Here is a 27892-nt window from a genome sequence, read left to right as displayed (position 1 = left end):
TTCGTAGGTGTCTAGCTCATATTGACATAGATATCGTAGGCTCGTGGGTAGGTAGCTAGTCGTAGAGAGCTTGGCTTATTATTATTAGCTTAGCTTCGCCTTACCGATGTATTGTATGATGTGCGATGTGCGATGTGGTGGAACGGAAGTGACGTCATTGTGACGGATAGGAGGGAAGCTCCTGCTCTCCTACCTACCTACCTACCTGTCTTTCTTTCTAGCTCGTGCGTGGGAAGGAAGCTGGATGGCTGGATGAGCTCTTTCTTTCCTTCTTAGCCTGTTTGATTAGAGCTAGGTTTCTGGGATGGGGTGGGATGGGATGGATTTTGTAGAGAGAGAGAGAGAGAGAGAGTATATATAGGTAGTGACTTCTTTCTTTCTGTCTAGATTATTGATCTTGTATTTTTTCTCTTTACAAGTACACGCGAAATCTTCTGATACCAAAGAAAAATTAATCACATACACATACTCATCCAACCAACCAGACAAAACCAAACAAGATAAACAACCACATCTCATCCATCCCCTCAAAATGCAATCCATAAGCAGAACCCTCACCCGTCAATCCCGCCTCTTCACCCCCCAACTGCGCATCCAAGCCAGCCGTCCCTTCTCCTCCACCCTCAGCACCCGCAAATCCGCCACCGAAACCGTCAAAGAAACCGTTCACCAAGTCGACAAAGCCGTCGCGAGCAAAATCGTAGATGGTATTGAAGCTGGTCGTATGTCTCCCCTTCCCTTCCCCCCCCTAAACAAACCCCAACACAACTAACGTCCCCTTTCCTCCCCACAGAAACCGCAACCCAAAAAGTAAAATCCGCAGCCAACCTCTCGGCCTCCTCAGCCAAAACCAGCGCATCCAAAGCCGCCTCTCAAGCCCAAGGCGCTACATCCTCCGCAACTGGTTCTGCATCGGGCACCGCGTCGGAAGTATCTGGAAAAGCTTCCGAGTTAGCCGGTCAGGCGAAGGGAAAGGCGGCGGAGTTGAAGGGAGAGGCGAAGGGGAAGGCGAGCGAGGTGAAGGGGAAGTTGTAGAGGAGATGGGGAGGTGAGGTGAGGGAGAGGTCGGGGATGAGATTTGTATGATTACTTGCAGATGGATGTGGCGGAGCTGGAAAAGGGTTGATGGATAGGACATGATGGGACAAAACATGAAACAGCACAGCAGAAACGGATATGATAATATGGGAGTCAGTCAATAATTGACGAATGCTATGAAATGAAAAGAGAGAAAGGATATTATAATTTGTTTCACACACACACACACAAAATCATTTGCCCATTCCGATTGTGAACATGTAAAATCTAAAAACTGATGATTCTGGAAATATTATCATTAAGTAATCCGTATCTATATACAGTACATACATAACCTATCATCTCAAACCTTCTCCAACTCTCTTTTTATTCATCCCATCTCATCTCAACTCATTTGGCCCATGAAAACCCAATCGTATATACAAAAGAGCCCGTCAATCACTCGTTTAGATCCACATGCATTCCACAAAACCTCTAATGTCCACCCCTTCTAGCCATATACCCATTCCCTCTTCTCAGATTTCCATTCCCTTTGGCCAAACTGGCCACACCACCATTCAACCACCCAGCACTGCCTCTCCTCTTCTCCTTTCCCTCATCAGAATTGGTCGTCAATGCATACCACATATCCATAATACCTGCTCGACGAGCTGGTAACATGCTGTATTGAAGCGAATAAAGATTTTTCCGATGTATAGGTGGAACGAATTTGCCGGTCGCGAGACAAAGAAGAACACGAGCCGAAGCGTAGTGTTTACGGATACGATGCCCGAGTTGGAAATATTGGTGGAACATGGCACGGAAAGTGAGGGGGACGGACTATAGATTTCTGTTAATAATGTAAAGCTAGATGAGCGGGCAGAGAGTCAACATACTTTGAGATATATATAAGATGTTGGTGGAGAAGATGGAGTGTTGGGTATTTGGCTCGCTAGTTGTTGAGCATCTCGAAGTTCAAATCGTATGCCACCTTTGTATGTTAGTGTGATGTAGTCCGGAAAAGTTATGTGAGAACATACCTGGCAATCGTTGTGAATCTTTGAGTCGCAACATCAATGCAAAAAGTGGGAAATGATTCAAGCATGTAAGTAAAGCATCTAAAGTGGCCTTTAATGAGATGATTGCCATTCGTGCACATGCAAATGCCAAGTAGAATACAACTACTGTAGGCAAGAGAAAGAAGAGTAGTGTGAATAAAATCGTGCCTAGCAATAGTTGATCGAGATCATAATCGCAAGAATCGATACGTTTTCGAAGAACATTATGCTTCTTGCCTCGAAATAGTTGAAATAAAGAGAGGAGGATTGTATACTGCCAATTGAATATACGTGCAGAAGCCATGTAAAACGAGTAGATGTGAAGTGTTAGAATTGTGAGCAAGTCAGAGAAAAGGGCGATTGGCATGCTGGCTCCAGCAAAACTAGAAAAACCAACGACCCATATAACATGGGGCAGTATTGGATGCAAAGCTTCAATACAGCCTGTGAAAGTTAGTCAACGCATGATTTGTGGAAGAGGACGATAGACATACTTGACCAATGTTCGATGACCCATAAGAACAAATCACCAAGAAAGGCAGCCAGTTCAGTATTGAGTTTTAAGCCAGCTGGCCAATCCATGAGCCAATTTATCGTCCTTTGTAGAGCAGCTATAGAATAAGTGCTTAGGATATCACTGATAGTTTCTGCTACCCAGGCGGAATTGTCAATAATATAGGACCCCAATGCAATTCCAATTATCACATCATTAGCAACTAGCCAAAGGCTATTATAAAACCTTATGTAGTCCGGATGACTTGTCGTCACACTACCCCAGTCTCTTTTACTTCTTCGAAGTGTGACATATTGCATAGGCCAATAGCAGAATTGTTGCAAGCGTATCTCCACTTGCTGTGCAGTTGCGGAGATATCTTTCAAGGCTGCATAATCTGGTTTAGCTCTCCACTCTAAAATCAAGAGTAAAGCTTCAGCAGCAAATCTATGACATAGGAGACCAACGACAAATCCACGTCTGATGATAGGATATATGTAGAGAGTGATGAGTTGCCATATTGTCAAAAGAACGAAATCACGCATCGTTGTCGCTGATTCCACTACCCTTTCCGACACGCTCAGACTTCTCCTTGACCGAGCTCCAACTAGCGAAATATTTTTCTGTAATAATTGATGGACCTCCCAAGCACAATTGATTTGATTGACTATCCTTGGCAAGGCGAGCTCTTTTTGTGATGGCGGATGTTCAACGACTGAGTGGTACTTCAGCTTTTCGACTAGTTCCTGGGTCCTTTTCCTCTGTCTTAATTCTCCTCGTTCTTCCTCCGCATCAACACTGCCTGGTGCATGAAATGCCATTTCAGCCTTGTCATCCAATGCCAAAGATATTGGCTTTAGAGATATGTATTGCATCCTATTAGGCTGAGGTCGATCAAAGACGACTATTTGATTCGTTGATGCTCGAGCACAAGATATTTGAGGTAATTTGTATGCTGACCCTGTAGTTGCGCGGATTTGAAGATTATCGACTTCTGCTTCTGGTGAATTTGTCAAGCCCAATACCTGTAGTGAAGACTGTCCACATAACTCATATATTCTCTCGATAGGATGACTGGCATTTCGGAACAGAGTTCCGACCTTCAACGCATTCTCTACATTGCGCGCCTGCAATTACGTCAGTCGGATCCAAATTTATATAGCCTTATTGCTGCTCACGTCAACATCTTCCAAGATCGCAACCACAAAAATATCAAGGCCAGAGTTCCTCCAGCCAACTATAACTCCAGGTGAATCGCTCCTTGGTATATCCCTCGGCCAGAAAATCCTCATCAATCCATCATGATCGGGCATGACAAATGCTCACTGATCATAAAATCTCTTCCTTCAAAAAGAACCCCGACGTCGCAATTGTTCTCGTGCAGATATGCCGACGCTGCCAGATCGCGGATGCTATTGGATTATTAGCTAGGCTTGGTGCTGTAGATGTATTGCTTATTTACTAGTGTCGTCTCCCTCGACGCGAGCCTTTCCACCGGTATAATGAACAAAAAGAAGAAGAGGGAAAGAATCGCGAAGCCTTTCAAAGTTCGTGCCTATGCGCCAAAGTGTTATTAGTGACATGCATTGAGTTGATTCAGGGGAAATCAAAGCTAACCACTACTCCGTGATCCCATGCGAATATTGCAAGCTCATAAAGTCTAGTAACCAGATCCCACCTCGCAGTGATGTAGCCGGCTACGAAAATCGCAAGTGTGAGAATAGAGAAGGGGTGCATGAATTGTTTCCTATTGCTGGCGCATCACTGTAATGTTTTGCTGTAGGAAGTTTGAGACGGATTTACTGGCTTCTGCAGCTTGCGGTGCTCGGCGGAGAAGTTGACGGCGGGAGGGGTGAGGGTAGAGGGTGGAGGGATCAAAGAGAATGGATGATATGGGTAGTAGGTAGGATGAGAATATATAAAGGTGTTTTCACAAGTATGAGGTTCTCGAATCCCACATATTTGTTTAAAGTCAGGGTCCAGATTTTGGGCGGGATTCTTTTTTTCTGGATCTCCCTTCATATAAACCAATCCCGACACAGGAATTTAAACTTATCTGGAGAAACGACCAGAGAAAGACGGAAAGCAATTTGTTCTTTTGCAGGGGTGGACGAGATTAAGCTTTGTAGGCTAAGGATGGTAATCACGTGCTAGTATCAAGCTTGGAAGTGGGCGAACATTTGATGGGAAAGGGATGAAGATGGAGAGGAGATGGTGGTGAGGATATTTGAGCTATGTAATGTGATATATCATACATGTAATTGACGCTACAATATATTGATGAAATAAAGAGCGCAGAGAACTTGGACTTATAAGTCATGTCGCCTGAAGGGAGTCTCCATCTAAACCTTGGTGGCTAGTAGAGTCCTTCGTGCCATGCTGTGTTGCTTATGAGTATAAAGTGTTCCTGTTTTTCGAATATCATACAAATTTGAGATGGTTTGAATTCCCCCGTTAACAGCACAATCTTAACCGGCAAGACCATCCGAACGCCTTTCCCATGCATAGGTTCCTAGTTGTGTTGTTTGTACAGTCTGATATCATGCTTGCATGCCATTCTACTCCCCAATTAGCTATCACATCCCCTCCCCTCAGAAAGAACACGAATAACTCACAGGGCCGTCGCAAATTCACGGCATCATGCTCCTTATGATCCTCTCGTGCTTCTTCAAGCATCTTGTCAATACCGCGCTCTTTCAACGCACCCTATCTTAGTTAGAATGGGAATTGTTCAGAACTACTGAAGGATTTTCCAAACTTACTGTTAAGCACTTCCGGTAGTCTTTGAATAAAGACTCGCACTCATCAGTGGTACCTTTCCCTCGAAGGTATTCTAATGATCTTGTTAGTTGATATCGATCCTTCCCGTGGCGAACCTTACTTACTTTCGCTATACCATTTCAAGAAGCACGAATCATATCGTCTTTGGAAACGTTCAGCATGTGAAACCCGGGTTCAGAGACGGATGGAACATAGTAGACATTACATACTCCTTGACTTCATTGCATTCGGGCGCAAGTGAAGCCGACATTATGAGAAGCTTTTGGTGTAAGAGTGTATGATTGTAAGGAGTGTTTGCAAGGCGTGTTGTGTCTTGTGTCTTGTTACTACCAAACTCGAGTGGCGACAGGTGAGATCCTTTGTCATGTGAAGTCGTGAAGTCGTGGGCAGGTGAAAGAATTTAGATTTCCGGCTGAAATGAAACTCATGAAAATGCGGAGGACCCAACCTGCAACAAGGTTTAGGAACATACGCTAGTGTAGAGAGTTCCACCCACCGTTTGAATTAATGACAAGGGTAAGAAAGTTGAACTTTGAATATTTTTTGATCAAATCAAATCTCAGAATTCAGCTCAATCTCTGTCGACGCAACAACAATTGAATTTTGTCAATGATGGCAGAAGATACACAGGATTTCAAGTCCTTGCAAGATGAAGTTCAAGCTGCACTCGTATCAACGGTCAAAACCGCCGGTTATATAGCATCAGAAGATCTCGGCTTTCATCGATCATTAAATCCTGAAGTGGGAAGTGCTCTCGACGAACAGAACGCGCGCTTGCTCGCACTTGCCAACCAGTTGCTCAAGTCTGCAGCTTCCGTCTCAGGTATCCAGGTCCCAAATTTGGAAGATGTCGACGACGTTGATAACAATTGGCGCGGCGTTGTGGATGTTGTGGATTCCTTGCTCGAAAAAACGGATACTTGCCTCGACGAATACACTGGAATTATCAAAAGGAAACAGGTGGAAGAGGTGACTATTGAATCGCATAAACTGTCGAATTGCATACTGATATCTGCCAGACTTCTGCGACAATGAAACCCCAGAAACGATCCCTCGACAATTCGCTCCGCACACAAAACCTTGTGAAGCCACAACTCGCATTCGAGGTCAAACCTGACAATGAGGATACATCGCCGTGGCTACCTCTTCTTAAGACCAAACCGCATGCGAAAGTGTCATTAGAGGATAGTCTTGGAATGATTACAAACGAATACGACCAGAAACAGTATGACTACTTTAATTTTATTCCCCTCGCATTACTCCCGGATTCCCCGCGTGAAGAAAAGAAGCCGGAAGACTTAAGCAAGTCAGCCAGGGCCAGTCGCTCCAAAGCCAAACGGGAAAAACTAAGAAGATTGCAGGAAATGGGTTCCACTATAAGATTTACTAACAAACAATTCAGGTACAAACATCCTTATGAAACAGAAATCCTACAATTACAATACCCGAGCGCTATGTACGAGAAGGCAGAACCAATAAAATATCTACCCGTTGAAAGCACATCTGCGACATTTGTTGATACCTACGAGGGTGTTTTGGAGATGCTGGAGGAGCTCAAAGGCGCTACGGAAATCGCGGTCGACTTGGAACATCATGATACTCGTTCATATGTTGGCCTTGTATCTTTAATGCAAGTCAGTACTCGCGAAAAGGATTGGATTGTCGATACTCTCAAGCCATGGAGACAACAGCTTCAAGTACTTAATGAAGTTTTCGCCGATCCAAATATAATCAAGGTATGTTGTATACTTCTCAAGATTTATCAATGTTAGCTAATGATTTAGGTTTTTCATGGTGCTTATATGGATATTGTATGGCTCCAACGCGATCTTGGCCTATATGTAGTTGGCTTATTCGACACACACTATGCGTGCAGAAGGTTAGGATTTGCTGGAGGAAGCTTAGCTTTCTTATTGAAGAAGTATATTGATTTCGACGCCGACAAGAAATATCAACTAGCAGATTGGCGAATTAGGTAAGCTCATATCATGAGATTTAATATCTTTAAACTAACAATTCTGCAGGCCACTCCCCGAAGAGATGTTCTTCTACGCTAGAGCTGACACACATTTTCTTCTTTACATTTTTGATAATTTACGGAATGAACTACTCGACGCACCTGATGTTGAAACGCCTGATGCTGAGACGCCTGCAGCAACTTCAATGGATATAGTCTTGCAAAAGTCCAAGGAGACTTCGTTACTTCGGTATGAGCGACAGCTATACAATGCAGAATCTGGAAAAGGGCCAGGAGGATGGTTCTCGCTAATTTACAAAACGCCTGCTCTGTTAAGTAGCGAGCAATTCTCAGTCTTTAAAGCTGTACACGCCTGGAGAGATCAGATAGCAAGAAAGGATGATGATAGCATTAATTTCGTCATGTCGAACTCGGTTGTTGTCAATTTAGCCAAATTCATGCCCATGGATATGATAGCCTTACTTAGTATCATTCGACCAATATCCCACAGCGTAAAATCGCGTACCGGAGAACTCTTGGAAGTTATCAAGGCGGCAAAGGAGAACGGAAAGGATGGTCCAAAATCGATAGATGTCCTCAGAAAATCACCGGATTCTGTCGCTACTCCAAAATCGAATACTGGAGCCAAATCCACATCGCAAAAGCTATCTAAACTCGACGTTACACCGGTAGACAAAACCGAACTTACAACAGAGACATCCTCTTTTTGGGGAGGTGCATTCGGAAGTAGCATATGGGAACCTTCAAACACAACTCCGGATCAAGATAGCATGAGACTCGCAATCCCCTTACCCCAGCTCTCAGAAGAAGTTTTCGCCGAAACGAGTACACCTCTTACCGATCGATCCCGTATGATCATGCCCGAAGTTCAAACGCCTGTCGAAACACCCACACCTAGTAAAGTAAAAGATGAACCATTTGTTTTGAAGCGAGGCTCGAAGAGAAAGAGCGAAACTATCACCGATCCTGATGAAGACCAGAAGGCTACCGGTGATTATGACATTTCTCTCGACTATACCTCCTCCGCCGAAGCCGAAAGGCGTCGAGCTAAATCTGCAAGAATGGAGGAGAGACGATTGAGAAAACAACAGAAGAAAGAAGCAGCTCAGGAACTCAAAGCAGCGACACAAGAACGTAAAGCAGAAGAAGAGGAACCCGAACATCAAGAAGTAGAAGAAGATTCGGAGAAATCGGAAGTAGAACAAGCAGACGAAGAACAAGAAGAAGAGGAAGAGGATTTCGATTATAGTAAAGCGGATTCGGTACTTAATCCCAAAAAGGATAAGAAAGACAAAGGTGGAAAGGGTGGAAAGGGAAAGAAAGAAAAGAAACCATTTGATCCATATCAGAAGAGTAGTAATGCAGAGAAGGGAATGAGGAGAGTGCAGAATGGAGAGAGAGGGGGACGGAGCGCGACCTTTAAGAAGTGAGGAGGAATTCTAAGGGGGAGAATATTAGTCAATTTAGAGATGATGGATATAGGGTCAATGAATATGGAGTGGGGGAATTGAGAATTAAATCGAGCGGAAATTTTCAGCATATGAGCAGAGGATAAACGGACAGGTGGAGAGGTGGATACAAAGAGGCACATGATGAAGAGGTAAAAATGAGAGAGAGAGAATGGGTGAAGTGAGGATTTTGGTGCATGTGGTGCATGTGATAATACCTATCTACCTACACTACTACTATAACCTAATATAGTGATTTTCGGTGCCCATGGACTCTTGTGAATATGAATTGATACCGAAGGATGTGATAGGATGTAATAGGATATGATAGGGTGCCATGTGAAAGGGATTGTAGTGAAGTGAAGTTTGATGAGCAAGATATTAATAATTCTTATTTTTTTCGCTAGGAAAAAAGGGGAGGAAAGCGGAGCTCGGTTTGAGTCAATGGAAATGGGAAATATATATACATATATATTTTTATCCTTTACATTTTGCTTGACGCATGTTCATATTGGTATAGTATAGTTAATTAGCAAGTATACTTGAAAGTTTGCATGTATACATGCGTGCACGTATTCATTCAGTCATTCATTTATTCATTTGTTCGTGAATTAATTCAATTCATTCATCATAAATATGGTATCATCTTACGCAGCATATCGTGAGAAGAAGCCTGTCTGACCAACCAACCACCTAATAATCTTACCAGAACCCCTCCCTCCCTCCCTCCATATCCCCAACCCGTCCGCTATCAGCCCAGCCCAGCCCAGCCCAGCCTAAATCATAGGTAACCCATACACAGAAAAAAAGAAGAAGAAAAAGGGTAACACGTCAACGCCCGCCAAGATTGAACGACCCTCACTTTGGGGAATTCGATGCACTCTGTACTACATCCCGCAATTCTTAATAGCAATTTTCTTTGGTATCTTACTTCTTTTCCTCGAAATAGAACTTGCCAAGGCCAGCTTGGTCGGGACTACCAAGCGGTGGTCTACTCGCCGCAGAAGGACTATCGTCAATTCTCTCCTTCAGAATCTTTTCTGCAGCTTCGGCACCTACTCCCGTGCCCAGTCCCGAGCCGCTCGAATTGCGATTTCCGGCAATTCCTACCCCCTGACCCCGCGCAGCCGTGTCTACATATCCACTGGTGTTATCATCTGTGATTCCATCTAGCATTCTCGCATCGCGTTTCTGCTGCTCGGTGGTTGTGGATGTCGATGCGCTGATGGGGGTTCCGGGACTGCTGCTTGATACTTCTTTAGCTAGACCGCTTTTTCCTACGGCGAGAGGACTCGCGAGGACGTTACTCCGGCTGTATATTGGTCCGCTGACGGTACTTCCGGCTCCTTCGCCAAACCCGACTAAGCTCGTATCGTCACTCATCCCATCCTCGTTGCCTTCTTCATCCATGGCAGATGCGGAAAATCGATCCCGATCATCGATTTCCCGAAAGTTGTTATCCGTGCTCATTTCATCGTCATCAGCTTCTGTTTGCCCTTTTGTGCTGTTAGATGCCCACGTAGTCGTTCGGCCGGTGAGAGATCCCGTTGCTGATGCAGAGCCGACGGTAGACATACGGGTTGTGTAGACGGGGTTTCCGGCTTGATCGAAATAGCCTGGGATCTGACCGGCTGCGGGGACAGAGGTGTTACCGCTGGGGTTTTGAGGGGTCGCCGTGGTGACTCGTTCTAGTCCTGCGAGACGGGAAATTCGATCCGCGCGTTGTGCTTCGAGAGTGTTACTAGAGAGGGTGTGTTGGTGGTGCGAACTTGCGGTAGGGTGGGCGGAGCCGCGATGTCCATCTTTGATGGCGGTTGTGGAGAGAGCGGAGAGGGATGTGGTGGTCGAGTTGGGAGTTCCTCTGGAGGGGATTACATTAGTAATTTGTTAGAAAGCGGTGGTTGAGGGGCAGTTACGTACGGTGCATCGGTTGGAGTGTCAACATTTGATTGCGGTTCGGGCATGCCGATCAATGTAGGTGTAGATGACATTTTGATGTTGAACTTCGTATTATGAGATGATTCTTAGGTTGAGTAGGTAGATATGTTTGGTGGAATTGGAAGCTTTTTGGCTCGTTTGGTTTGTTTGCTCTTGAAGGTGGGTTGATTAGCTGGATAGTCTCTGCAGCTGTAAGGCTGGACTAAGGATTTACGCCTGGTAATAAGATTAGGCTCTTGAATTCCGTTGGTTCAAAGAATCTTGATATGATTTCTTTTTTTATGTACTTTGTAAAAAAGATAGTAATGTAGGATTCCTCCAAAGTAGTATAAAATCAATCGTATTGCTTGTTTGCTATGGAAATCCTTATTGTCCCAATATTTTTGATTGAAAGAGCAAAATCCAATCGTCTAGCTGGGTATATATTAGATGAAGAAGAAAAGCTGCTTAAGCTTCAAAAGCTGCAGGATCGTCTAATGACGCAGTTCCCAGGGCGCTAGAGCTTATCGGTCGAACCCCACATTGTATAAGCACACTATCCCTTTTCTGCTGCTAGTGAGGAGTTAATTTCCCCCTGTCTTCCATCTTCCAACAACATGGTCGTCTCTCCACTCATACTCAACTCAACATGCCAACAGGCCAGCTTACAAGGCAAAAGGGCGAGGTATGATTCGAGAAGGGACCAGCTTAGTTCCTGGATTGTGATTCGCTGAGTTCGGTCCGCGGTTCACGTGCTACTTGCCAACATTTTGGAGAGACAATCACGGATTGTGAAGTATGGTGGTCAGCAATACACCGCCCACTTTGTGGCTTGAGTTCAAGTAGAGCTTTATGTCGTTTTTCTGGATGATTGGCAATAAAGTTGCTATTCGAGTTGAAGAAGGGACGAATGCAGATCGAAGGAACATCTCTGATTTCAAAGCTTTGTCTTCCAAGTTTTCGTTGACTTGTTTTCCCTCTCTGCCATCGATCAGAACAAAGTTTCCATCAGATTCATGTCAAGATCAGCGGTTTCAAAATCACAAAGCGCCAGCTTGTTCTATGGGATTTCTCGAAGTCTGAATAATCGGGTTACTTTACCTTCTTCAAAAACACACACTTAACGTCATGTTAGAGACTTACTTGTCTCAACCACTTGAGTTGTACAGAAAATGGTACATGAAACTCTTATCAATACCACAGACCGTATATATACTATGGCAGAACTCACCGGTCACGTTCACCATCCCTTCGTGACCACAAAGTTGACTGGTCCTTCTCGATAGAGTCATGATGCAATTGCGCAAGTGCGTTTCGTTTGAAGGAAAGCTCACGATGACGCGAAGATAAAGTCTCACTGTTGTCTTAATGCCACTTTGTATTGAAGCTTTATTGAGGACATCACCGGCTCGGGTGACGCATTTTCCATTGTTATTAAATTATCGAACCATCCAAAATACCTTCCAGGCCCTTCCTTATAACCACATAGCGCTGCCAAGCTCATTTTGAATCATCAAGTGTTGTGTCAACTCTCTTAGTTACCATAGAATATTGCATCGAACTGCTGCAACTTCCCACTCATTGCATACACAGCAGTCGAAATTTTGTCGGGATTGCCGTCGGCAGGAAGAGCAGACAATGCGTGTGGCACGGGAGCGTCTTTGTCGGCAAGGTAGCACTGAATACGTTGTGTAGAGAGGTACCCAGCTTCAGTGGAGGAGGTAGCGTTCGAAGGGTTATGCGAGGTAGTCCTTGGGCTAAATGAAAGAACGTACGTTAATAAGGATTCTTTGAAAGCGGACAAAGTTGAAGGGAAGGAATGAAAGAGCCCTTCACAAATGCCAAAGTATTGCACTGCATATTAGTAGTTGTTTGCCATGGATAACCTCATAGCAGCTGAAACCGGAATCTGCAAAGATGGACAGAGATAATGAGTCGTAGGACACTTGATCCAATGCAGACGCTGTTGAAAGAGTCTCTTGAAGTCAAGTAGGCAGAAGGATATGAAAGAAAATAGCTATCGAGGAACACTATGGTATATTGGGAACTACTGAAGATAGCCCATATGGTATTGTTGAATGCAGGAAACAAAGATATGAACCGAGAACTTACTCAGAGGTTGCAAAGCCTTGCACAGCAATACACGAGCTCTCAATAGTGTTCGACATAGTTGACTTATGGATAAGAGGTATGTAGATGTATCGTTCGTGATTGGCGAGAGGGACTTGACAATTGAATTATGAAAATTCGAGCAAGAAGAATCTCTTATTTAAAGAAAGACAAGAGTAAACAACTTGGGGAAAATGAAGTGTTTATATATGTAAGTGCGAAGTGCAAATGAATTTCTCAAGCCAATTCCTGACTCGACTTCCATGGCCATTTGTCTCAAAAGGTCTCTTTCATTAAACAAAAATCGTGTGAATGCATAGGATCCACATTACCCAGAAAATTAATAGTAATTGTCCAATGGACTCACAATCCGGATGTTCTGCTTACTTTCTACTCATTGATTGCATATATTAGTTGCCTCATCCTGCAAACTTCTTCTTATTTATTTCAACTATATCCTCTCAAAAAGAAGAAAGATGTTTCGAATATCTAAAGGGTAGTATAGTGTTTGCCGTGAAGGGTGTTGGTATTTATTCGGCTGACAGGGGAGCAAAATGAATTGAAAATGAGAATGCTCCTTGACGTTTCACAACTTTCGCCAAGTAGCAGTACACTAGAGAGTATCCGGCTGACAGGGGAGCAAAGTGAATTGAAAATGAGAATGCTCGACAGTCATATCCGCCGTTCGTGTGAATTTTGCCTTGTGTAATAGAATGCTATGACCATATTAGTGAAGTATATGCACACGAATCGTCATATTGCTCTCTTTATTGGACTCGCTTAGTTGTTCATTTCACTTATCAGCGGGATCCTCGTGAGCAGAGGCACCCTACTCGCAGGAGAAAAAACAGGCGGATTTGACCCATGCGATATGCGTTATTTTATGTGAGGGTGCACATACTCATTCTTAGGGTCAAATTCCGCCTGTTTTTTCTCCTGCGAATAGGCACCGGAACTTTCAACAATGCAATTGGCGAATCATCTGAAAACTAATTTTTCGCCATTCAAGAGATGAATTTCTAAGGCTGTGTATTTCTTAATGAGGCAAACTGGCGAACCATTTGTTAATCATTTACAAACCACAATCTTCGATAATTGTAGCTCCGATTTGAAATCAGTTCGGCTGAGTAGAGCAAAGCAGTAAAAATAAGTCTCCGAAAAAAATCAAGCAATTTATCAAACGCGGTGTCTAGATGTGAAATGACTTCAAGTCAAACTACCTTAAATTATTTTTTTACGATATACACAAGAATTGACCACTTAGGCTGGTCTTTTAAAGTAGCCTTACTGACATCTGACCAAAAACACAACCAAGCCTTCTACAGAAATCTGATCATAATCTTATTTCCCCTCGGCTCTAGATTCCAAGAGCTTCATGACTATACACTTCAAACTCGTTACATCAATGCACAAAGAATAAGTCTTGCTTAATATTCTATCGATATATCAACTGGGAGATAAGTATGATCAAAATGCAGATAGGTTACTTTGCGCAACAGCCACTGTACTGGATATATAGCCAGCTGTTGCATACGGCAAACTCCCAGAGCATGAGAACTCAACGTTGGCGAAACACGGTATCGATTATGTACACACCACGCAAGAAGATTCGCAGGTTATACAGCACAGAATTTGCCTTGGGGGTAACACTGCGTGAGAAAGCCTTGGAGTTTTCCAGATGTTTTTGCTTAATGCTGAATGCCAATATTTTGTTTTATGAGCTATTTCGTGCGGAGTTATAACGGGTGTCGGCCAAAAAGGAATGGCCCGAAGCGAAGGGTTGTTCGTATTCTAGCCGGAATGCTTGTCGTTTCGTCGCAATTCACACAATAAGCCGCGGTTAAACCCCACAAGGCTTTCTGCAGTAGTGATTTTTTTGGCAAGTTTGCCACACCAGCTTTTGACCATAATTAAGTTCATGATCCAAGCCTGCGGCACTTCCTACCTTGAAATCGAATTTCTGGGGTTTGCCTAGGTTTAGGTTTTGCCTCTCGGTTATCCTTTCTAATTGACCAATGCTTCTTGAGGTGTTGAATAGACAAAATCACTGGATCAAATCATATCGTCGGCTCCTGAACTGAACTTGCCGATTTCACTTTCTGTGGCAGTCTACTTTTCTTCTCTATATTAGTCTAGGAGCTACCACTCCATGTTGTGCACGGTATCGGAATTGGCAAATCTAAGGGACTTTCCTTGCAATCACTCTAATCTTTTGTGTACCAGTCTATCTTTCGTACACATTGCCTGGTAGCAAGTGTCGCTACATTCACACATCTCGGAATAGTAATTCTCATGCGTCACGCATTTAAGACTCTGTACACGGAATATTTGTGGAAGTTCTAGCTGTTGTATATTCTTCTTGCGTGCTTTGAGAGGTATTGAAATGCTTGAATTATTGCAGGAGAGTACAAAGCCTTGACGTGAGCCGCCCCACTCCCTCGATCGATCCCCATTTTATAGCCGACATAGACTCGCTTCCTATGTTGCACGACGAACTAAACAAAAACTTGATAGAGCTGTCAGAGTTCATACAATGTGAGACAGTATGTCTCCTCCACTATGTTTTGTCGGATAAAGGTCATTCGAGACAACCATACTCAAACTGAATCGCCTTATTGGAGGCAAGCCCTCCTCCAAGATCCTAGCAAGGTCTGAGGCCGCAGAGCTTCTTTATTATTGTTGGATTTGTGCACATTAAATCGATGACACCGTTTGTATATCGACAAACTGATCAAAATATGATGTTTGAATGAATTTACGAAAAATAGCCTGGCAAAATGACACCAGCCGTGCTTACACTTGTTGAATGGTGCACAGAGTTCTGAGGCACTAACTAGAACAGTAATAGCAGCATGAGAGCAGATAGATGTGACTTATATTGATAGAGGAATTTTTAGTTTTAAACATGCGCGCGCTCTGAATCGAAATGAAATACGTTTAGAATTCCTGAAACGAGAGAAAAGGCCTTCCTTTTCGACAACTCTTATAATTTTCTCAATGGAACCATATTAAAGTTCTCCTGATAAGGAGAACTCACAGTATCTCTCTCTGAATGTACCTCTATGCTTGAACGTACATGCACCTTGTTCACAGAGAGATTGCCTTCCTCAGCATCATGTAAGCTTGTGAACGGGTGCGTTGAATCCGTTGACATAGATTCTCCGAGAGTAAAATCCCCTTTTCTTTTGCGATTTTGTTTGCTTGGCCCCGAACCAATTGTCCAAATTGCTGGTCTGTCCGAGGACGGTGGTGATGTTTCATTCTTCTTGCGTCTGGATATACACACCCATACGATGCGCAGGGTTGGAAGACAAGCTTTTTTCAGTTTTCATCAGCATATCTCAACTAGGATTCGAGAGATTGAAACAGTGAAATGTATCAAGGTAAGTGGTCGGCATACCTGATACTATTGCAAAATTACTCTCCACGACTGCCCATATTCCCTGATCCACCCAATTCCAGCTAAAGTCCGAATGCGCATTTTGCTGCCAAACACTAATCAATCTCATAATTGATGCTATGCAGACGCTGTAACAGATTGAAGGTCAGATTAAATGCATACCAACATAAGCTACATGACTTTTCAAGAACTTACAATCCTCCAAGCATGAATGTGCCCATCAAAAGTCGTTTCTGAGACCAGGCAGTATTCAATCGCAGAACATATGGGATTGGTAACAACAGCAGAGCAACATCCGTAAGGATATTAGGAACCGATATACCGATCAAGAACTGTTGGCTATTGACATTGCAAGAAGCATGTATGTCTTTATCCCAAAAGCCTTTTGGGGGCACACAGGTGAAAATGGAAAGAAAAAGCTAAATTGGTTACATTAGGCTCTAGAAACTTAACAATGGAAGAAAAAGCTTACAACTGCGATTCCCCAAGATGTGACTATCGCTGCTAATATAGCTACTGGCCATTTGATGCTCGTGCTTCGGAAAACTCGCCAGTACAAGGCCAGAATAGAGTATTTGACGAAGACGATGATGACAGTGTATATCACTTCAGCCATGAAGAAACCCAAGAAGAAATTATACTCCGCTCTAGGGCCAAAAGCCGCCATATGTTTACCAAATCCATTTGGTATCCCTAGTATTGAGTGAGTGACAGTGATGGGAGTGAATGAGTGTAGAGAACTCAAACTTACACCAACAAAAATTAATCATCATCGCAATACCGCCAACCTGGATAGGATTAATTCCGACTTCTTTTTCCAAAGTGGAAACTTACCAGTGCTATGCAAATAAAGAGATCATCCCACCATAAGCCAGCACCAGCAACTCGCCGCGACCAGATGCGAAGTCCTACGGCCACTACAGCTGCAAAAAATGTGATGATATCTGCTGCATACAGATTGGCTTGCCGACTGGCGGACAGATCAGTTGAATCAGCCATAGCAGACGTAAGTTTGCAATATGAATAAAATAAAGTGAAGATAGGATGAGGAAAGCTCCAGGTCAGCAATACGTGAACCACCGGTCCGGAGGTCAGCAGCAAGTATAATATAGCATGGTAAGAGCTTGATGTTACACATATGCCGGCGCTTCCCTCCATGCAGTCATCTTCGGATACTTGATCTCATATTACATGGTTTTGGCTTATTGGCTTATAGTAGAACCATAAGCATGTATGGCGAAGAAATAATCATCAGCTAGTAGTCAGCCGTATATTGCTTACGATGCTGTATTCAGGCGTTTCAATCATCCATTAGGAATCTCGAAAACTTCTCCAACTTTTCTGTGTCAAGAATAGAATATCGAACTTCGAAAAGGCTAATCAATATCAATTGCCTTGGTGAATCTCGCTAGTTATCGGCATAGTGGAGAAATAGAGCACGCTTGAGTACCTGGGTATTGCTATACGCCTATCAATAATTCTTGTCACAGGCATCGGGAAATCTCCATGGTAGGGCAGGGGTAATGATAGGGGTAATGTAATAGGAGCAGATGCAAACCCCGCACGGTGTAACGTTGGCGAGAGTTTTCTTAATTAATGCCCGCTAAATGCCGATCATTTCCACCCGTTTGTTTCTGTACTAGGTTAGACCCAACAGTGCTGATGCATGCAACGTGATAATCACCCACTCATATATGAGCTGATTTAGCATTAAATATTTCTCTTTCAACAATTTCTAAATAACATCTCTCAAATCATCTTGGATGCAATATCTCAGTATGAGTACTCCTCGTCCAACTCTTGTGTTCTTTGCGGGTGCGTTCGCTGATCCTTCTTGCTTCGATCGTGTTGTGCCTTTGTTTGAGAAAGCTGGATATTCATCTGTCTACGTGCGCGTTCCTTCCTGCAATCCAGATCCATCCAAGTTAAACTCGGTCTCTTCTTCCAACGATGTTTCAGAGGCTCGCAAGAATGTTCTATTGCCTCTCATCGAGGAGCAACACAAAGATGTAATTGTTATTGCTCATTCTTATGGAGGGGTCGTTGGAGGAGCTGCTGCTGCTGGATTGAGTAAGGCTGCCCGTAGCTCTTGTGGTGAAGCTGGTGGTGTCTTGGGCTTGGTATACTGGGTTGGTAATATTGTCTCTGAAGGCGAAAGCTTATTTGAAGCTATCGGTGGTGCATACCCTCCTTTTATCAAAGTCGGAACCGTGAGTTTGAGCCCAAGCCAGCCCCAACTTGGAACATTGTCAATGCTAATGAGGTTTTTTGCTTTACCATAGCCATCTCCGGGTCTTGCAGTTATTGAACCCGTAATTCCAATCCTCTACGCTGATTGCGATACGTCTTCAGCACCGGCTCTCGAAGCTGCTATGATCCCTCATGCTTTGGCAGCCTTCGAGACTCCGGCTCCGGCTCCAGCTTGGGCAGAGCCATCGTTTGATGGACGTCGTGTCTACATTCGTACTGCGGAAGACCAGTGCAATCCATTGTTTTTACAAGATATTTGGATCGAGAAGAGCAAAGTCTCGTGGGATATTGCAGATCTCAAGACATCTCATTGTCCATTCATCAGCTGTCCCGAGGAAATTGTTGCGAAAACCCTTACTTTCATTGAGAAATGGACTTAGTTCGAAAATCAAGAAAGGATGCAGGGTTCTATGCCGGACTTATGAGGAGTAATAAGGGATGTTCTATTGATTTTGTGGATTGCTAGATTTTTCGATTCATCTAATAAATTGCGAGAGATCGTTCAATGAATGATTTATCTTTTTTGAATCTTTAGGCAGTTGATCTTTACCAGGAGCCTATGCAAAGTGATCTATAATGTGGAAGAACTCTAATCTGTACTTGTCTATTTTGGTATATCATCGCCGCTATCATAAGCATATACGACTTGGATATGGGAGCTAAAATGATGCTTAGAATTGTGTTACAAGCAAATGCAATCACACAATCACTATAATGTAGCGCCTCTAATTTAACTCAAACCAGGACCAATAAGGAGTTCCCAACAGGATTCATTGAATCATTGTATAGTTCTAGTGTGCTTACCCACTGCCTTACTCTAACATACTACAGTCTAGGTCTTATAATAGGCCAAGCAAGACATATTGATGACATGATACTCGATGTCATCTTCATTCATTGCTGCCCAATTCTTTTGAAAAAGTTTCTCACCAAGATCAATCCAAACTTTATCTGTGTCGAAGATTAATGACTGTCATCTATGATATTGAGAAATTCGAGATTTGAGAAATCGATACCTCATTTCAAAACTCTACTTTATATTTGATTGCAGAAAGTGATATCCTCGTCTTAGAAACCTTTTCACTTGGCCGCTTACTCAGCCCGGCATTCATATAAACGATACCGAGTAGACAAGGGGAACCCAAAGCAGTGCAAAGTCCAAGCAAGAGTGGCCAATGCCATTGATTGCGTGAATAGATCTACTCTAGTGCCCGCATTCACTCCGCCGGGTAATACCCATCCTTTCATATTATTTAGAAACTCATCGGAAATTTCGGAATTTGTGTCGCTATCCCCAAAGCCCAATTTCATACATCCGCTAGACTGTCGACAGATAGGATGCGTGAAGTAAAGATGTGTCTTTGTCAAAACTTGAAGACTATAGATAGGCACATCTACGATTATGTTTTGCATATCAGGAATATCTTCCATGCCAGGGCTTTCAGAAAAGGGGGCTTAGAGTCGTTGACTGTGCCCCGGGCTGGACTTGGACGAGCATACTAGGGAGGTAAACAATGTGTGAAGATGACATCTCAACTTGCTTGTGTAATCGTTTTTGGAGGTGTTTCAACCAATTGTTGCTCCTCAGAGCCACTATCTGACATGGTAATAATATTTGATCAACATTCATCTACGTAATCCATTCAAACGTATCAAAGGGGAAATCAGTATACGAACATTGCACTGCAGAACTATTCTAGACTGGAGCGTCCCATTAATTGGTCTCCGGATAGGTTGCAAAATTGCTGGGTTCAGGGGAACGACTAAGCCTATCGGAACCTCACCAATCATGATCAAATCAACCATACAATGATGGTTGAATGCCGTTCCTCACTATCCAGCTTATGCTTGTGTGTTGCATTCTAAGTTCGGCATTGAGTCGATAGTATGTCATTGTAGCTCTTTGCCGCAAGGGCACATTTTCATCTTGCAAATATTATATCATCGACTGTGTCCCATTCTCATCTTTATAAGATAGGGGTTGTAAGATTCAAGGCGGACAGTGACATAAATGAGGTTGACAGAGTCCTACTGGCACTATATTGTAGGACCAAAAGTTTCACAAAAGAGGCACGAGATGCAATGCTATATCACCAAGGCTGATGAAGTAGTATTGAATAGCTTGGAAGTCGTAATGGGACAATTATCCCAGGCACACATGAAAGTTAGGTTGCAATCACTTGTTTTTTGATTTGTTGTTCTCTTTTTCTATTGGTGCTGTTTTTAGAATTGCTATTGCAAGGCCAATGTTTTCGAGGCCCAAGTCTTTCAATTGAAAGACGTCAAATCTTTGGTCCGATTCTATTTATGACTCTAACCATGACGATCGTAACGCTCATCTTTAACCATGAAGTACGGGCATTAGGAGATTCAGGGAGACCCAGTGTGCGAGCTCTTACAAGCTATTGCCATTCTCCTCCCAGTAAGATTGATATTTTTAATCGAGCAAAAGAAACACCCCTATCCTAGATACGATGAGCTTTTGACATAAGAATATAACACAATGCTTCGCCACCCAGACTCTCATGCATCTGATGTTGTAAAGGGTAAGCACTGCTTATAAAGAAGGCTCCAGAACCCAAAATTCTTTCCATTAATCATTTTTTCCACGCAGTCCTTCTTCAAGTCTCTTCGAAACTTTTCAAAACTCTTCAATTAGATAGCAATGGCTCCCTTCATGGCTTCAACTCCACAGTCGGTCGATACTTATGAATCTATTCCCAAGGGTGTTTATGCCCTGAAGCGCGATTTCAACGCGAGTACTAGGTAAGTTATTCTTTACACAAGTGCAGTTCATTCGAGCTCGCCTTTGCTGATTACAATTCCTGTAACAGACTTACTGCTCAGCACTACTTATGGAAAGATGCCCTTAAATTCAACATTCACCCAGACATACCTACGGATAACAGCCATATAAGAATTGCAGATGTTGCCACAGGGAACGGGTTTGTCAAGTCACTAGTTCCTTTTAATAGTCAAACGCTAACACATAAAGCTAGTATCTGGCTCTTGGATGTGGCACGCGAGATTTCTCCATCGGCAAGGTTAGACGGCTTCGATATCAGCCTTGATCAATGCCCCCCCTCCCCATGGCTACCGACCAACACCCATCTTCACACCTGGAACGTTTACAATGAACCACCGAAACAATTCCAAGAGACGTTCGATATTGTTCATGTGAGGTTGATCACAGTTGCTGTCAAGAATAATGATCCACGTCCTATTTTGGCTAATCTCAAGAAATTGCTTAGTGAGTTGACTGTACGCTCAAGTCTATTGTAGTCATGGAACTGACATGTTGAAATGCAGAACCTGGTGGTTTCCTTCAATGGGATGAGGCTGATAGTGTTGATTGGACCGTCAAGACAATTGACTCATCTGTGGCTACAGACGACTTGAAACGCCTATTTCAACAGCTATGTGGATCTCATGAGTGAGTAGAGACTTGACAAATTTTAATCGTAAATTGCTAACAAGGCCCAGTTGGAAGCGTTATATGGTAGACATACTCAACGAAGACGGATTTAAAGATGTTCAACTTCACAGAGTGGAATATGACTTGACCATGGCAAGGTTTTGGAATGATGTGTAAGAAAATACACTATAGCGTTTTTGAGGCTTTACAGCTTGCTGACACTTTATAGTTACATGAGCACTTGGGATGAGTTCGCAAAGATGATTGTACGGAAGCCTGAAGAATCACTGCAACTCAGCATGGAAGCCATGGATCAAGTGCGTGATGGCTGTGCTATATCTTGCCCTAAGCTTGTATGGATTGCTCAGAAGGCCCAATGATTGAAGGAATTCTTTCTAGTAGCGACAGAGTGCCTTCCATTTCCATAATTTTATTCCAATACAAAAGTGAATACTTTTTTTTCACGACAGCTATGAGATGAAGCAAAAAAAGTCCGCGGGTGAAAGTATTACCAAGTTATCACCAGTTACATGATAAACGTCTATAATCTATCACAAAATCAACCAACATGAAGCGCTCACTCTAATCAATCACTCAATGTCCTGATAATCACTTTCAGCGTTTCCCATAATCCCCCCACCTACTTTTCAGATCATCATATTCCTCCTCGTCTTCAACCCCCAACCTCTTGTTAACCATCCTCTCCACTCTCCTAATAAGTCTATCCTCCTCCGCTTCCGTTCCATCCCAAGCTCCTTGTCCCATTACGCCTGGATCCTTCACACTAAAAAGATCTCCGGGCTTATCCTCAACGACTTGATGAAATCCTGTGTATACTGCCCTTGTAAATTTCTCAGCATCAGCTTTTCCACGTTCATCATCATCTCGAGTTCGGATAATGCGACGTTTGCGATCGTGATTAACCTGATTTAGACGTGCATAAGCCCAGTCATCGGGGGAATCGATATAAAATCCTTTGGGAAGCCAGAGACGGAGCCAATTCACGAAGGTTACGAAAGCGGAGTCTTTGGTACTTGTCTTGCAATCATCGGGGTTTTTCTAATGGTGGATTGTAAGACTTTTGGTCTATTAAAAATGGAACGACAGTTAAAACTTACAACTGATTCGACTTTGCTGAGTTCAAAACCGAGAATCGTGTACACGCTCCACTGCATAGTTGTCAGTCCCGCTTCTAAGAGATTTATTCAGACGAAGAGAAGTTCTAACCAAAGCCGCATGTCGATAGATCATATCAATAGCTTGATAAGGTGACATATGAATCATGCCAATAAATCCGTGCGATTTAGCAGTTCTGAAGAGAATGCCAGTTCTATTATGGGCTCTGCCATTTTGGTCGAACCATATGGCTGGGCAATTTACTGTTCCATCTTTGAGTCTAATACCTGCGTCTCTGTCATAAGCAACGAGTGCTAGTCGTTCATCGTGATCTTTCTTTTCGTCAAGTCGATAGAAGTGTAGCTCAATTAGGTGTGGAAGCTCATGGACGTGTGCTGACATCTTGGGGATTAATTATTTGATGACGCCTAGATTTTGAAAGCAGATCGTAGTTTCGTGGGGAGATAACTCCACATAAATAGATGGGGATTCGCAGTCATCTCGACCTAGTGGCGTAAATTGTAGGCTTTTTTGTAGGCTCTGGGGTCTGGTATAAGGCCTTGGGAATTTTCCCAAGTATCTTGTTGGGCAGCAAGCTTCCTGCGGATTGACAAGGTAATCGAATCTTAGTCGCGAAGCCACGATATATTACTCGTCAGATTGATTTATCTCTAGCGGCTTGTGATAAAAAGTCCCTGTAAGTATGATGAACATGACAGTCTAGACACGCGAGGTCTCTTTAGACGAGTCATCGAGGGCCGTGATCAATATAACCCGACGTATTCTGCTGAAGAATCGTTGTAAGATTGAAACAAAATGAAGCTACACCATGATTAAATGAATTATATAGGTGAACACAAGGATCAGTCCTCCCTGTGGTGGCCAAGTTAATACTTTCGACGAAAAGAAATTCAATATAAATCCTTATACAAATTTTAATACATACATTACATTTATAATATATTTTTTTTGTTAATAACAAAATAGCTCTTTCATTACTAACAAATATTCGCCACTCTAAATGGGATCTGTTTAGTATTAACTTTTAATAGAAAAAAAGAAAATGGGGGTTTTGAAGGGCCTTAAAGCTTTCAGAATTCAATGAATATGAGAGTTGAAGAAAAGATAAACAGAAAGGGAGCGAGTGTAAGAGCTATGAAGTGGGTGAAAGGCATTAGCCGAAAGTTTAAAGGGGAGGGGAAATAAAGAATAAATTATTTATTTACTTTATTTTCAATTTCTTCTTCAATTAAAAGCTTTACCACTATACTATGCTATATAGAATATATTATTTATATACATTTTTTATTTAGTTTTAATCTATATATTCATATTCAATTTAATTACTAATCGAATTCAATATAAATAAAATATTAATCATTTCAAACTAAAATTCAAAAATTTCATTAAATCTTTTTAAAATAAAGTTTTCTAATCATTTACGAAAGAAAAAGTTTCCTAATCAATAATTGAAAAACGCTTTTTTCAATACATTATAAAAATATTGAATATTTTCTTGGGCTAACAAAGCGGCCACTTTGTCAATCGCGGATTCTGCTACCACAGGGCCTAACATGACCAGTCATTGTTGTTCGTCGATGGCCCGGGACTAAATCCTTTCCACAAATTCGTGATTGCTCCGAAAAAATATGCCTTTCCACACAGTGCATTGGTTTAAGAACCTATAGAAAAAATATTTCATTATTCAAATTTTGATCACCATTGATTCAATGTATTGAATGAGGAATCTGCAAGGTCAACTTAATATTTGCATTGGGAGTTCTCCATGCTCACTGAGACTGATGCTCCCTTGTGCAAATGGACCTAGAATCTAACTTGAGCACGACAATATTCGAGTATGAATTCTTGGCCAGTAAAAAATAATTGGAATAACTAATCTAAGGCAGTTTTCGAGGCCCAATAGACTTCTAACAAGCCTGGACTTCCAACAATGATAGTCCAAATTCCGTAAGATTTTGCCTCTATCAATCTCAAAACTTTATTGATTTACTTGGCATTTCTTCTGTAGTCTGAAAACGTAACTTAGAACCCCTGGTTGTTAAGAAGTTAAAGTTAAGCCAAGATCAGAGAGAAAATAATCATTATCAAGTGGCAAGGCGGTCACATATAAGGACACCAACAATAACAGCAAAAGACCACCTGACTATACCGTTTAATGTGCTCGCCTTGCCGACACAGACTTTTGATTTTGACATCATTCTGATTTGAACTTTGGCAAACAAATACACATACAAATTCTTCTTAGCTAGGTTACTGGAACCGAACTATGGGGATGATGCAGTACTACTCGGTACGACATTAGTCGCATGTTAAAGTTGTGACCTCTACTTTTGAGTAGTGAAACCAGAGACTTTGTGTACTTCTGCACAGATCTCGATCAGATTTTCTTGTAAGGCTGAGAATTGATTAATTTCACGATGTGTTGAGATGGCACGACTTTACGTGGAAAATTGATACCATCAGCATGAAAGCGCCGGTTCTGTGTAGAACTTAGAAATTGACTTATTGAACTCTAGACTCAATCCGTATATCGCAATCGAAATGGTTGATCAAAACCGGGTTCAACTATCAATTGTGTAAGAGAAAAGTTATTTGTCGTGAATTTTTTCCCACAAATTCCTACAAATTCACAACAGAAATACTGCGCTGAAATTTCCGGTGATGCGTTAGGTCTTGGTATCCATTTAAACTATCGCTAATTGTACACTACACCTTGAGCCGAAGACGAACCGTGAGAATCAACGCTGCAGGGCCAAGTTTATGCAGATAGAGGAGAAAGCTGGAGTACCATACGTCGTCACTTAAACAGATTTGTGTGAATGTGGAGGGTGTAGTTTGATACCTTTAGTTTCGGAAAGTCAATAGGTCGGAAGATTACTCGGATGTACATTTTTGTCCCCGGTTCCTATTGCATGGGGTTGGAACGCCGGAAGAAAAGAAACTTCAGCTCGTGGAAAAGAGCCAAGTGCCATTGAGGCTCATTTAATGGCCAGCTGACGAACACGTTCCCAACAGAAAGCAGTCTCAACCGATGCTCGGGACTTCGCCCGATAAACGTTGTAACCACACCCACCCATTTTGTTCATTATTATCTGGACGCGCGATACCGAAGAGAAATTATGTTATGATAACAAGCTCTCATTGACTTTCGGATGTAACACACTGCTTGTCATGTTGTCAGCTCGTACTAACAATGCTACACGCTTTCTGCTTAAAAAACGTGCAGAGCCTCCTAGTAAATGAATTTTATTGGATCTTACATGAGGCGAAGGAATCGCCCTGTTGGGAAATTATGAGACCGGTAAAATAGAAGATGTATGGTATCTTAATTCTTCAGATGCTGTCCCACAGTAGTTATATATCACAATTGTGCATGATATCGATCTCTGCCAAGCATGTTCATATTGTGCCTACCTATTCCAATGAGATCACAGAACCGATTATAGGAGGGGGAGAATGATGACATGGGATCTATCTGAAATATCATATTTCAAATATGACAGCATCCAAAAAATCTGTCAGCATTGCATGATCTTGCAGTGCCTGAAAACTTGACTGGGATGTTGCACGCACATGGCATCCGAATCCATGGTAATTGGAACATAACAATCTGTTGGTGGTGAATAAACATTTCTGAAATTTTGTGGATAAGGCTGATATTTGGGAGCCGGCACATCATCTCTAACATGCTATCAGTGCGTCTATCTTACCTTTGTATAAGAATACGAGACTCAAAGATTTGATGAACACTTGCAAATATTTTCAGGATGACTAAATCTCAAAAACAGATATTTATCAGTAATGGAATAATGTATTTACTTGGATTCTGATATCCATTTTCTGATCGTAAGTTGTGATTAGCGATAATTACGATCTATTTTCCTGACTGCAATACCACTACGTTTCTATCTTAATGAGGCCTAAGACACTGGTAATGAGTATCCTATTCGCGAAGGAGAATAATCTAAAAAGTTTTGCCGAACCTTGCCAGTAGTCCATGACGTTAGGTACTATTTAAGCTTAGCCTCGTCACAAAGTGTTAGACTCTTCTATCCTACTTCATGCTCTCATTTTTTCCCCGTTTCCAACTGTGCATGTTTCAGAAGGTTGGCACCCATCGGCTAGTGGTTCCACTCAATAATTATCTCGCAGAGCGTATACGGGTTCGTCCCGTTCCGAGTATAGTTCAGCAGAACGGCAGAAAGAGCAGTCATAGGTTATTACCCTAGTCCAAGTTTACCCAATTAACGGCTTGGATATGAGAGCTCGGGTCTCCTAATACCTCGATCTCGGGTGTACCTGGTCGTGAATCTGCGAGTAATAAAAGTTACTGAACCCTTGGTTCATCTGTTACTTCTTTATATTTCTCTTCTAGTCCTTTTCGGGAGAATTTTTGTCTAAGAAATCTTTTCCTGCTAACATTCCTAGAGGTTACCTTATGTTTGAACACCACTTACCTAGTGCTAGTTCGCCTTTTTGCGATGTTTTTTCGCCACCCTTCTTGTTGAAGAAACCTTGTTGATTTACTATTATATTGAACTATTATGTCCACATCTAACAGTGATCACTTTCTCGCGATGATTAGAATCCTTAGCCCTTGAGATTGAGGGACTTGGATATTTGCGGCCATATATAGGAAGAAAAGAGAGCAATCTGAATGTCCTTGAAATAGCTTTTATTCGGCGTGGTATTTGCCCTTTGATGTTGTGTGAATATACTATTAGAATTTGGAGTTAGGTATGGTGAGTGGTGAATCAACTCTGTGGCTCAGGTTCAGTGGGAAAAAGCCCTATTTTTAAAACCCAACAGTCTCAATGTCAAGGAAACCACCATCCATAGCGTAGTGGCTTGCCCGATTTCCAGTTCACTACCTACATAAGATCATTTAC

General features: G+C 42.4%; 10 protein-coding genes across 11 annotated transcripts; 4 read left to right on the top strand and 6 right to left on the bottom strand.

Annotated features, from left to right (window-relative positions):
- Window positions 1–220: 220 nt before the first annotated feature.
- BCIN_02g07890 (hypothetical protein) lies at window positions 221–1258 on the top strand. Of its 2 annotated transcripts, XM_024691546.1 has the most exons (3): window positions 221–361; window positions 486–722; window positions 794–1258. In XM_024691546.1, the coding sequence occupies exons 2-3, from the start codon at window positions 533–535 to the stop codon at window positions 1033–1035; spliced, it is 432 nt and encodes a 143-aa protein (XP_024547317.1). In that variant the 5' UTR covers window positions 221–361; window positions 486–532; the 3' UTR covers window positions 1036–1258. The 2 variants fall into 2 exon arrangements, with proteins under 2 accessions (XP_024547317.1, XP_001551026.1); XM_001550976.2 differs by having other exon boundaries at window positions 221–722.
- A 64-nt stretch (window positions 1259–1322) lies between these two features.
- Window positions 1323–4655, bottom strand: Bcgpi1. The gene is made up of 7 exons (XM_024691545.1): window positions 4186–4655; window positions 4031–4123; window positions 3747–3980; window positions 2570–3695; window positions 2058–2519; window positions 1914–2008; window positions 1323–1857 (listed from the first exon to the last, which is right to left on the bottom strand). The coding sequence occupies exons 3-7, from the start codon at window positions 3879–3881 to the stop codon at window positions 1513–1515; spliced, it is 2163 nt and encodes a 720-aa protein (XP_024547316.1). The 5' UTR covers window positions 3882–3980; window positions 4031–4123; window positions 4186–4655; the 3' UTR covers window positions 1323–1512.
- Window positions 4656–4769: 114 nt separating this feature from the next.
- Window positions 4770–5731, bottom strand: BCIN_02g07870 (hypothetical protein). The gene is made up of 5 exons (XM_024691544.1): window positions 5559–5731; window positions 5454–5491; window positions 5331–5401; window positions 5184–5274; window positions 4770–5126 (listed from the first exon to the last, which is right to left on the bottom strand). Coding segments are annotated over exons 1-5 (243 nt in total). The 5' UTR covers window positions 5600–5731; the 3' UTR covers window positions 4770–5124.
- A 163-nt stretch (window positions 5732–5894) lies between these two features.
- On the top strand, window positions 5895–9044 carry Bcrrp6. The gene is made up of 5 exons (XM_001550979.2): window positions 5895–6318; window positions 6369–6574; window positions 6752–7085; window positions 7134–7324; window positions 7374–9044. The coding sequence occupies exons 1-5, from the start codon at window positions 5959–5961 to the stop codon at window positions 8755–8757; spliced, it is 2475 nt and encodes an 824-aa protein (XP_001551029.2). The 5' UTR covers window positions 5895–5958; the 3' UTR covers window positions 8758–9044.
- Window positions 9045–9359: 315 nt separating this feature from the next.
- Window positions 9360–11157, bottom strand: BCIN_02g07850 (hypothetical protein). Its single transcript, XM_001550980.2, has 2 exons — window positions 10696–11157; window positions 9360–10636 (listed from the first exon to the last, which is right to left on the bottom strand). The coding sequence occupies exons 1-2, from the start codon at window positions 10764–10766 to the stop codon at window positions 9703–9705; spliced, it is 1005 nt and encodes a 334-aa protein (XP_001551030.1). The 5' UTR covers window positions 10767–11157; the 3' UTR covers window positions 9360–9702.
- A 904-nt stretch (window positions 11158–12061) lies between these two features.
- BCIN_02g07840 (hypothetical protein) lies at window positions 12062–13060 on the bottom strand. The gene is made up of 2 exons (XM_001550982.2): window positions 12805–13060; window positions 12062–12449 (listed from the first exon to the last, which is right to left on the bottom strand). Exons 1-2 carry the CDS (start codon window positions 12858–12860, stop codon window positions 12227–12229), a joined length of 279 nt encoding a protein of 92 aa, XP_001551032.1. The 5' UTR covers window positions 12861–13060; the 3' UTR covers window positions 12062–12226.
- Window positions 13061–15145: 2085 nt separating this feature from the next.
- BCIN_02g07830 (hypothetical protein) lies at window positions 15146–17267 on the bottom strand. The gene is made up of 6 exons (XM_001550983.2): window positions 17036–17267; window positions 16953–16989; window positions 16674–16894; window positions 16397–16620; window positions 16202–16329; window positions 15146–16116 (listed from the first exon to the last, which is right to left on the bottom strand). Exons 1-6 carry the CDS (start codon window positions 17198–17200, stop codon window positions 15785–15787), a joined length of 1107 nt encoding a protein of 368 aa, XP_001551033.1. The 5' UTR covers window positions 17201–17267; the 3' UTR covers window positions 15146–15784.
- A 641-nt stretch (window positions 17268–17908) lies between these two features.
- BCIN_02g07820 (hypothetical protein) lies at window positions 17909–19194 on the top strand. Its single transcript, XM_001550984.2, has 2 exons — window positions 17909–18411; window positions 18484–19194. Exons 1-2 carry the CDS (start codon window positions 17980–17982, stop codon window positions 18829–18831), a joined length of 780 nt encoding a protein of 259 aa, XP_001551034.1. The 5' UTR covers window positions 17909–17979; the 3' UTR covers window positions 18832–19194.
- Window positions 19195–21061: 1867 nt separating this feature from the next.
- On the top strand, window positions 21062–22422 carry BCIN_02g07810 (hypothetical protein). The gene is made up of 6 exons (XM_024691543.1): window positions 21062–21217; window positions 21286–21396; window positions 21451–21701; window positions 21761–21884; window positions 21935–22039; window positions 22096–22422. The coding sequence occupies exons 1-6, from the start codon at window positions 21117–21119 to the stop codon at window positions 22244–22246; spliced, it is 843 nt and encodes a 280-aa protein (XP_024547314.1). The 5' UTR covers window positions 21062–21116; the 3' UTR covers window positions 22247–22422.
- Window positions 22367–23476, bottom strand: BCIN_02g07800 (hypothetical protein). The gene is made up of 3 exons (XM_024691542.1): window positions 23094–23476; window positions 22985–23035; window positions 22367–22904 (listed from the first exon to the last, which is right to left on the bottom strand). Exons 1-3 carry the CDS (start codon window positions 23382–23384, stop codon window positions 22482–22484), a joined length of 765 nt encoding a protein of 254 aa, XP_024547313.1. The 5' UTR covers window positions 23385–23476; the 3' UTR covers window positions 22367–22481.
- Window positions 23477–27892: the final 4416 nt, after the last annotated feature.

Source organism: Botrytis cinerea, chromosome 2 (genome assembly GCF_000143535.2).
Source record: "Botrytis cinerea B05.10 chromosome 2, complete sequence".
Classification (NCBI taxonomy): domain Eukaryota; kingdom Fungi; phylum Ascomycota; class Leotiomycetes; order Helotiales; family Sclerotiniaceae; genus Botrytis; species Botrytis cinerea.
The sequence above is the reverse complement of the archived record's forward strand: the minus strand, read 5'-3'. Positions and strand labels throughout refer to the sequence as shown.

Bases quoted from the DNA above. Each gene is read 5' to 3' on its own strand.
- BCIN_02g07890 (XM_024691546.1), top strand. From the start codon at position 533: ATGCAATCCATAAGCAGAACCCTCACCCGTCAATCCCGCCTCTTCACC. The intron at 723-793 runs GTATGTCTCCCC...TCCTCCCCACAG, and splicing joins AGATGGTATTGAAGCTGGTC to AAACCGCAACCCAAAAAGTA.
- Bcgpi1 (XM_024691545.1), bottom strand. From the start codon at position 3,881: ATGCCCGATCATGATGGATTGATGAGGATTTTCTGGCCGAGGGATATA. The intron at 3,696-3,746 runs GTGAGCAGCAAT...ACGTAATTGCAG, and splicing joins CGATCTTGGAAGATGTTGAC to GCGCGCAATGTAGAGAATGC. The intron at 1,858-1,913 runs GTATGTTGACTC...AGAAATCTATAG, and splicing joins CATCTTATATATATCTCAAA to TCCGTCCCCCTCACTTTCCG.
- BCIN_02g07870 (XM_024691544.1), bottom strand. From the start codon at position 5,599: ATGTCGGCTTCACTTGCGCCCGAATGCAATGAAGTCAAGGA. The intron at 5,492-5,558 runs GTATGTAATGTC...ACGTTTCCAAAG, and splicing joins GAATGCAATGAAGTCAAGGA to ACGATATGATTCGTGCTTCT. The intron at 5,275-5,330 runs GTAAGTTTGGAA...TAACTAAGATAG, and splicing joins ACTACCGGAAGTGCTTAACA to GGTGCGTTGAAAGAGCGCGG.
- Bcrrp6 (XM_001550979.2), top strand. From the start codon at position 5,959: ATGATGGCAGAAGATACACAGGATTTCAAGTCCTTGCAAGATGAAGTT. The intron at 7,086-7,133 runs GTATGTTGTATA...CTAATGATTTAG, and splicing joins CCGATCCAAATATAATCAAG to GTTTTTCATGGTGCTTATAT. The intron at 7,325-7,373 runs GTAAGCTCATAT...ACAATTCTGCAG, and splicing joins CTAGCAGATTGGCGAATTAG to GCCACTCCCCGAAGAGATGT.
- BCIN_02g07850 (XM_001550980.2), bottom strand. From the start codon at position 10,766: ATGTCATCTACACCTACATTGATCGGCATGCCCGAACCGCAATCAAAT. The intron at 10,637-10,695 runs GTACGTAACTGC...AATCCCCTCCAG, and splicing joins GACACTCCAACCGATGCACC to AGGAACTCCCAACTCGACCA.
- BCIN_02g07840 (XM_001550982.2), bottom strand. From the start codon at position 12,860: ATGTCGAACACTATTGAGAGCTCGTGTATTGCTGTGCAAGGCTTTGCA. The intron at 12,450-12,804 runs GTAAGTTCTCGG...TCTTTCATTTAG, and splicing joins CAAGGCTTTGCAACCTCTGA to CCCAAGGACTACCTCGCATA.
- BCIN_02g07830 (XM_001550983.2), bottom strand. From the start codon at position 17,200: ATGGCTGATTCAACTGATCTGTCCGCCAGTCGGCAAGCCAATCTGTAT. The intron at 16,990-17,035 runs GTAAGTTTCCAC...AATCCTATCCAG, and splicing joins TCTTTATTTGCATAGCACTG to GTTGGCGGTATTGCGATGAT. The intron at 16,895-16,952 runs GTAAGTTTGAGT...ACTCAATACTAG, and splicing joins GATGATTAATTTTTGTTGGT to GGATACCAAATGGATTTGGT.
- BCIN_02g07820 (XM_001550984.2), top strand. From the start codon at position 17,980: ATGAGTACTCCTCGTCCAACTCTTGTGTTCTTTGCGGGTGCGTTCGCT. The intron at 18,412-18,483 runs GTGAGTTTGAGC...GCTTTACCATAG, and splicing joins CTTTTATCAAAGTCGGAACC to CCATCTCCGGGTCTTGCAGT.
- BCIN_02g07810 (XM_024691543.1), top strand. From the start codon at position 21,117: ATGGCTCCCTTCATGGCTTCAACTCCACAGTCGGTCGATACTTATGAA. The intron at 21,218-21,285 runs GTAAGTTATTCT...TTCCTGTAACAG, and splicing joins GATTTCAACGCGAGTACTAG to ACTTACTGCTCAGCACTACT. The intron at 22,040-22,095 runs GTAAGAAAATAC...GACACTTTATAG, and splicing joins GCAAGGTTTTGGAATGATGT to TTACATGAGCACTTGGGATG.
- BCIN_02g07800 (XM_024691542.1), bottom strand. From the start codon at position 23,384: ATGTCAGCACACGTCCATGAGCTTCCACACCTAATTGAGCTACACTTC. The intron at 23,036-23,093 runs GTTAGAACTTCT...ACAACTATGCAG, and splicing joins TCTATCGACATGCGGCTTTG to TGGAGCGTGTACACGATTCT. The intron at 22,905-22,984 runs GTAAGTTTTAAC...GATGATTGCAAG, and splicing joins TCAGCAAAGTCGAATCAGTT to ACAAGTACCAAAGACTCCGC.